This window comes from Poecilia latipinna, unplaced genomic scaffold, assembly GCF_001443285.1.
Source record: "Poecilia latipinna isolate Pla-1442-1.1 unplaced genomic scaffold, P_latipinna-1.0 Scaffold921, whole genome shotgun sequence".
Taxonomy (NCBI): domain Eukaryota; kingdom Metazoa; phylum Chordata; class Actinopteri; order Cyprinodontiformes; family Poeciliidae; genus Poecilia; species Poecilia latipinna.
In genome coordinates, this window is record NW_015113537.1 from 212,556 (window position 1) to 221,139 (window position 8,584).

Consider the following 8,584-nt stretch of genomic DNA (forward strand, 5'->3'; position numbering starts at 1 on the left):
AGACGATGTGGGTTGTTGTTGTTGTCTGTCTCCTAACTTACCACGTAATGTACAGAGCTGAAATCTCAGGAAATTGTCAAGTGCCACAGAATTTTACCTGGCACTTTTCTGTTTTTTTTTTTTTGTCCTTCATTTTTTCCTATTTTTAGGTTAGTCGCTCAGCTGTACTTTGTTGAGTAAAAACCTATGTGACAGTCTGACACAGAGTTGCATCTAATTGAGTTTTCTCTTTAAAAGAGTTGCTTTTGATTGTATTAAAAGGCGTAAATGCATCATGGAAGAACTCGGCTCTCTCCTTACAGGTTGTAGATATCGAGGCTACCAAGGTTTTTAATCGTTACCAGTCCAAAAACACCAAGATTTTTTGAACGTCAACGTCTTTTTAATTAGTGTTGCTCGAGCTAAATGGCAAATGGTAATTTGTTACCAGAACTGTCTGTTTCTCTTTCCCTTTGGTTACAAGAACAACCTTATCTATGGACGGTAATGCTGTTAAAATTTTAAGGTTGTTTTCTCACCTGATAGCCGGCAGACTCGGTTTGATTGGGAACCAAAATTGCGACGTTTGTTCCATTTTCAGCTGGTTCACTATTCTGTCAACTCCTTTGAAAAACCTGTTCCCTCTCTCACCTGTGGTGGCGCTGCTCCAAGAGCTACTGAAGGAAGCAACACAAAAACCCCAGAAGAAGACATAAGCAGAACAACAAAGGAGGAATTTGATTAAAAACAAGGTGTTTTATGGCATGTTTTACCATATTTTAAATCATAAGTAGGTGTAAAAACAATTTGCTCTAAATGTTTTACCCTGACAGATTTAGAGTAAAAATTACTTTAATACATCCAATCTGATCTATTTTGATCATATTAAGGTTTGTCAAAATCAGCAATCTTCTTCCTCAAAAGGTAGTAATTTGGCAGGTCATCAAATGTTGAATCCACCTAAAATGCACTCAACTTGAATCTTGTTGGTTTTTGTTGTTGTTCATCCTAGTAAACAGTTGAAATCTTTTTTCTTTTTTTTTCTCAGTTCACCACGAAACAGAAATGTAATTTAACTTGACCAAATCCAGTCCAGAGGTCAGAGTAGACCTCCACAGTAAACAAGCCTCAGAATGAATAAAACATCACAGTATCTGACTTTTGCTCAAACTGCTCAAAATAAGCCCTAATCAACTCCATTCAACAACTCGACCACGAACCAGGTCAGGAAAAGTGATGCAGCTGCACAGACTTTCCTTCTTTTGCTCTTTTCTCTCTCTCTCTCTCTCTGATGGAAAGAGTCATCAGAGCATCTTTTTTGTTTGCTTGACCGAGCAGGAGGAATAACTAGGTCAGCTTTTTCCAGCTGTTTGTCCAAGACAAATACCAGGACTGTCCAGAGTTTAAAAACCACGCGTCGTCCGTCAATCGCTTATTAGTGAACCACTGGAAGAATGAAAGTAGCTGATCTAGAGTTGTTGAGATGTCAATTAGGCTCAGGTTGGATGAGATTATGATGGTAACCTTAAATAAAAATAATATATCAAAACAGATGGCAAGAAGTCATGTTAGCATTAGCTCCTTTAGCATTGAGCTAATGCTAATTTGACTTTTTATTCCGGTTGCTGCACTGTGTTTTTACAGGTGTTCATCCGAAGTTGGGCAGGTCAAACACAGCCACTACACTTTCATCTGCAAAACTCCTAAATAGTGAATTTTTGTAAACGAAGCCCTATTTTAATTTTCTGCCCCGGCAGTCTGAGGAGTGTTATTAATTTCCTTCCTAATTTAAAATCGATCAGCTGCGTATTTGTCTTTGCCAGCCAGCTTCTTTGTTTCAGTGTTTTCGTTACCATTTAAATCAATAAACAAATCAAAATCTTTTCTGTTTCTGCTGCGTCCGTCTCACCAGGGCCTGATGATCCTGCTGCAGAACCTCCCCACGATGCACTGGGGCAACGAGGAAGTGAGCGTGCTGCTGGCCGAAGCCTACAGGTTAAAGTTCGCCTTCGCCGACGCGCCCAACCACTACAAGAGATGATGAGAGCGTCTCCACCTCCTCGTCCTCTTCCTCATCCTTCGTCGCCTGCTGGACTCACAGGCTCCTCCCATTTTCCTAACCACTCCCCTTTTTTTTTTTTTTTTTTTTTTTTGCCCATATTTCCAGTGGGCCTTTCTGCTACTAAGAGATTCGAATCAAACAGTGACTTGAGGATGCGTGGTGTAGCATTTTGACATGATGATCCGGAGCCTTTTCTTTTTAAATTATCTCACTCACTGAAACGTGCGTTCATTCTCAGTCTGATGCAGAAACAGATCATTAATATTGATTATTGCAAGTTTTTCTTTTTTTCTTTTTTCGTCGTTGTTGAAGAACAACAACCACACACGGCTTGATGCAGGATCATGAACAGTTTCTCAGCACCGCCTGGGGTTAAAATCTGCATTATTTTACACTACTATAGCAATACTTAGTTTATTTTGCTCCCTTTGGCAAAATAAAACCCTTTATTTAGTTTATAGATATGAAGAAAGACAGCAGAAGGGCACTTCTTTTTTTATTATTATTATTATTATTATTAATAGAAGACTTACAAATCTTGAAGGAGTCTGCAGTTTTTCTGTGACACAAGGGGGAAACTGATTCAGTTGGTTTTCCAGGATCCTACGGCACAGATCGGGCTCCGAGAATCCAGCACTCAGCAAATTGCTCTCCCTTTTATCCTCCCCTTCTCACCTCCTCCCCCTCATCCTCTCACACTCCCCGTACATCAGAGTGGAAGGTAAACGGCGTCCGGAGAAGCTCGCCCCACGTTCAAAAAAACGACAATGCCATCAGGATGGCAAAAAGGCCGACTTTGTCTTAGATTGCCTGTTCACGAAGGGCTACGTCTCACCATCAGCTCGCTAACCTCAGATCTCACTGAATTTGTCACTTCAGAAGCGATGGGGGACAAAATGTGTTTTCATTTCCACTAAGATTTCTAATTTACTAGGTTTAAATCCGGCTAATTCTAGAATAAAACGTCTGAACTGAGGTTAGCATGAAAAGTTTATCCATCCGCCTCTAAATCATAGGTTTTTTTTAAATCAGAATTAATTTTTCTCAAAATAACAGAGGATATTAATATCATAATTCAATTCTTAACGCAGAATTCTGACTTTTATCAGAAGGTCAAAATCAGGATTCTGAATTTTAGGTCTGAGATTTGTTTAAACTGATTTTTTTTTTTTGTTTGTTTTGTTCAGTGACCCTGACCCTCTTCCAGAGGTCAGACTTCAAATCTAAAGATGGCAGGAAATAAATAAATAAATATGACGGGAAGGAAAGAAAAAAAACTAGCATGACTTGATGAAATAGTAGATGTGTTCTTTGGATAGGGAAATAAAAAAAAAAACAGTTTGTGAGCTGGTTGGATGTTAGGAAGAGCAGACAGACGGATAAACGGACGAACTTCCTGGCAGTTGGTGTGAGATAACAAAACTAACACACTTATGAGACAATCTCTTTCCAGTCCAGAACGCCTAAATCAAGAATATTTCTTTTTGCTAATTTCCCGTCGTCACGGTGCCCGTCGCGCGGCTCGCCGTCGTAATTCTTCGCAGGGACGCGGCGGCAGCGGTTTGATAATCAGACACTGGGTGACATAACTCAAAAAGCGGTTAACATCCGCAGCCTCCTGCAGCGCCTCCGCCAGGATCCATTATTGTCACCATGTGCCGGCAGAGCCGGCGAGCGTAGGTGTGTGTGAAGGGGAGAGAGAGAGGGAGGGTGTTGTGTTCCTTTGGAAGTTTCAGCGCTTTTTCTCTGAGAGCTGTCAGTCTTTGATCACACACTGGGACTTTTTTTTTTTTTTTTTTTTTTTTTTCTACACAATCTGAACCAGTTTCACAAGCCCCTTATCTCCTGTGCTGTGTGACAAGAAAAACTGCACTTAATTTAAAAAGTCCACAGCTCCTTTTTTTTTTTGCCCCTCTCTCTCCTTCTGCTTTCTCTCTTTGTGATATATATCCTCTTCTTTCAATCAGCATTTAAAGAAAAAAAAAATCATCCATGACAGTTAAATTTTTTTTTTTCTATTTTTTTTTTTTTTTTATATATATAGCTACTAATGTTTACGTTAAGTTGTGCCTGACTCTAAGCCATCCGGATTAACGCAAATCTACCCCAGAGGTTTACAGTTTCCTGTTTTTTTCTTTTTTTTTTTTATACGTGGTTTGGCCGTAAAAACCATCAACCTGAGCCGCTTCATTCTTCCCCGGGCATTTATCATGTACGATTCCTACGAAGGTGGCATTTGTTTACTGAAGCTGCCCCTGTCCCTCTGCAGGCCCATCGAGCCTCGATGCTGAAACTTGTACGCGTGAGCAGGACCGATGCTTTCACTCAGCGTTTGAGGAGCTAAAAAGGCGCAGCAGTGAAAATATCTGTGTTTAATATCTTCTTAGGAGACTTTATTACTCTGCTGAAAAGTCGGAGCGTTTTTCTTTTCATAAAGATTTCATAAACTCCTGTTGGTGGAGTTTGATAGCTTTGACAGACTGTCTTTAACACATTCCTCCGTATGGTAAAGATGTGAAAAGCCTTTAAAATGCATTCACCTAGCATCCAAAATCAACACAGTTAATGAGAATCACTGTAAAATAACTGTTTAACGTTAAGAAGCATTTCAAAAATACTCCAAAGCATCATGTTTTTACCTCATTTGACAGAGTGCCATATATTTTTAATCAGTTCTTCTAAATAGGAAAGGCAGGAATACATTCCATTTGAGTAAAAAAAAAAAAAAGTTTTGATATTTTTAAGTCCAGAAACTGCAAAAACAAATCACACTAATCCAAATATACTTATACAGTAAGTCAGAACAATTATTAAAACATCGAAGCTGTTGATTTTCCACATCATGCCGTTACGTCTCCATGACAATTTTTTTGTCCTACCATCACGAATGTAAACTATAGTTTAGTGGGTGTGGAGCATAAAAATTTTAATGAATATCATATATCAGAGCTTTCTATTTAAGAGTCTACTTTTCTTTTCTGCTTGAAAATTAAAGCAGAATTATTTAATTCTTCAACAAATTTACCCTGACACTTAAAAAACAAAAAAAAACAAAAAACAGTTCCCCAGACTCAAAAAGGTTTCTTTTTTTTTGGGGGTTTTTTTTTTGAGAGGCTTTTTCCACTTTTACCTGAGGTAGCAATAAATATGGCAAAATTACAGACTCATTTTATGTAAAAACTCCGCTTCTAGAAGCGTGTCATTTCTGCTGATGGGAATAATACATTAAAGCTCGTAAAAACCTGCAGGTCATCTCAGCTCCCTGTAAGATTTGTTACACACGTCGGAGTCGCCGCTGCTTTTAGCTCGACGGGCGATGCGGCGTTAACTAACAAGCGGGGCAGGGATTTGCACACTGTACGTGTTTCTCCAAAGTTCTGCTTCTATTCATCTTAAGTTGCCTTAATGCACAGATTTGTGTTGATATGAAAAGCGGGGTTATGCGCAGCCGTTTCCTTCCGACACAAATCAGACGCCTCCACGGACGCACCATAATTTAATAAACAAACTCAAACAAAATCACTTGCTGCTAATCTCAAATTAGCCTTCCACCGGTTCCTTTGCGCGTCGCCTTCGTCTCCATGGCGATCGGTGACATCTGGCTCTCTTTCCATTAGCCCACACAGAGAAGACTTGAAATGTTCTCGGGAAGCAACACTTCTGCTGCTTTTATTTCTTTTCTTTTTTTCTTTTTTTCTTCCAGTAGTCTAAAACTTGTGAAAACCAAAATGAAGAAGAAACGAGCCTCCCCTCTCCTGTGTCTTTTGCTCCACAGAGCTGAGAAAGAAAGCTAATATTTGCCAGATCGTGAGAGTGACAGTACGGTCTTATTGAATTGAATTTCAAAATATGTACAGAAACAAATATCTGTAAATAGAAAGTGTAAATAAATCCTATATATGGAATACCAAAAAAAAAAAGCTTTTTTTTCTTTTTCTCTTGTGTTAAAATGTATGATTTGTCTGAATACGTGGCGTCCTGCTGCAGGTTCATTGGACGTCGCTTCGGGGCGCTTCGCCTCCAGCAAACACACCCACCTGTCATGATTTAAAGCGGTTTGCAAGTGCGCTCTTCTCGTACCTGTTAGAAGTTTGCAACCACAAACTTTGGTGCATTATGTTGGGATTGTTTTATTCAGGTTCATTTGTATTCCAGTTTTTTTGTACGCAGTCCGGAAAAATGCGAGCAAATGAGTTTCCGGACTTTCTTCTTATTGCAAACATAATGGGTTTTTCATATTGATTCTTCTTAAGACTGTATTTATTTCTTAGATTTGCAGCCTACGTTTTTCTTTTCTCCTTTAGTTTGCAACTGTTTTTAAAGTTAAAGAGACAATTTTCCATCTTCTGTGGCCTCTAAACCATTTTATATCAGGATTCTAAACATAATTTTATAGTCCTTCATTGCGTTTCTTACCTTTTCACGGTAAGCATCAGTTCTCCACTTGTTTTGAATCTTAAATTACATAAAACGTGTGACAAACTCGAGGCCCGGGGGCCAAATTCGGCCCACCATAACTTTTTTTATGTGGCCCTCTTGCTTAAATGTTATTTCATCAGTCAAGTCAAAGCAGTTTTTGTCTGTATTGTGGCAAAGTACGTCGATGTTAAAAGATCTTGGGTCATATTTAATGTCAAGAAATGCTAATCGAATACGTTGGTAGCTTTTTATTAATATTTAGCAGTTTTTTAAATGGGTTTTATCAATACATTTTGCCATAACTGGCTCTTCGACGACACTCACGATGTCGATGTGACTCGAAATGAAAACGAGTTTGATACTCACAAAACTTGAGTGAAATAACTTGGTGTAGGAAAATTCCCATTAGAATTTTGTAATGTGGTTAAGTTGGTTTAGACGCCAAAACAAATGGTGAAAGGTTAGGAGTCAACAATTGTATTTTACTTTTTAGTAAAATACAAAGAACAGTGGATTTTTATTTTGCCGTCTTTTCAGAAAGTGACGTTATGCACGACTTTGTGTTCGTCTATTGCATAAAATCCCAACGATACAGGAAGCTGTGATTGCAATGTGACAAACTATTTCCTCATGTGGTGTTAAAACTTTTCCTGTAGGTTCTGTGTGATGATGATGATGATGATGATGATGGCAGAACATTGAATTATTTTTGTGCATGACTTCTCCACAGCCGCTGGCCTATCTTTGCTCAGACATCAGCAGGTAAGGCGGTTGACATGACGTCTAACAGGTAAACAAGTTGCTTATTTATTGTGGAAGACGTGCAGCACAGGGGGTACTAATGCGACTTTGCATGTCATCATGCATGTCTTTTTTTTATTTTTCCAAAGACAGTGACTGCATACCTATCTGTGAGAAAACATGCGTGTGTGTGTGGGGCAGGTTGCAGCCAAGGCTCCCCTGCTCTCAGCCCCCAGCTCTCGTTAAGCTGACTGATGTTCACACCGGCAACCAATTATGGAGCGGCGGTCACCGAGGACTCCAGTCACTTCATGGGAAATTAAAAACACATTAAAACCAGCAATGGTCGCAGGAAGGTATCTGCTTGTTCATGTGAGTTCCCAAAACGCACACGCACCAACACGGATGGATTCGACGATGACTGAAGTGGCTTTTAGGTTTCTTTTTTTTTTTTTTTCCCTTTACATATTTGTGATGTTTGTTTTTTTATTAGAACACTGTTTAAACCGTTTGCGTACTGCATTTAAGTCCCTGATTTACAAGTTTATAAGCCAACATGTCCCGGCTTTAATCAGCCTCTCCCAGTGAGTCGTTTTACTGCTTTTCACTTTCCCTAAGGCAGAAATCTGGAGATGCACTAACGCTAGATTTAGGATGTTTTCGGACTCAAACCGTGGAATATTTTACATATTACAAGTAATAGAGTTTATAGAGAAAAGCTAAGAACTTTTCTCTATAGCTGAGAACTATCGCTGCAGCTTTGCAGGATACATGAGTCCAAAACGTAACTTTTTACCGTACATCGCCACACAAAACTAAAACTTCACTTCAGCCATGGTGAAGCACATTGGACTCTAAATTTGCACACACATTTTAAAACAAGACATCATAATTTTCAGACTTTATTTTATCTTTTAATTAAATTTAAAAAAATAATTTATGGAAAGCATGTTTCCTTCCCCTTTCTAAATATTTAAATCCTAATAAAATCCACTGACCTCTGCGGTTGCAAATGCGAACATTTTAAAAGCCCTTCTTTTTTTTTTTTTTTTTTTTTGCATTCAACTATACATTGCTATACACAAGCTCCTGCAAAATAAAAAAATCAACAAAGTGCTATACACATGTTGGGAATCTGGTGAGAAGTCATTCCTGACTGCTCGTGCTTTGATTTTTTTATTTTTTTTTTATTTTCTTTTAGCCCACGGATATACTTTTGTAAATTCTTCCATCTTTTATCAAGGATGAAAATACGTTTCCCTTCAGTAAGTTGCGTGCATGCTTCTTGATATCCGACATCATCTTGGTGAGCTTCATAATTGTACAATTTTGAAGCGATTCCAGAGTAAAATGAAAACAAAATGACGCTTCGCTCAGATGCAG

The 8,584-nt window shown here is 38.7% G+C and overlaps 1 protein-coding gene across 2 annotated transcripts in view; it reads left to right on the plus strand.

Annotated features, from left to right (window-relative positions):
* tbc1d22a (TBC1 domain family, member 22a) overlaps positions 1-5,961 on the plus strand; it is a 136,858-nt gene extending 130,897 nt beyond the window's left edge. For both annotated transcript variants that reach the window (XM_015049043.1, XM_015049042.1), the window contains exon 14: positions 1,892-5,961. In XM_015049043.1, coding sequence (XP_014904529.1) covers positions 1,892-2,020 — 129 coding nt within the window. In that variant the 3' untranslated portion in view covers positions 2,021-5,961. The remainder of the gene's footprint in view (positions 1-1,891) is intronic.
* Positions 5,962-8,584: the final 2,623 nt, after the last annotated feature.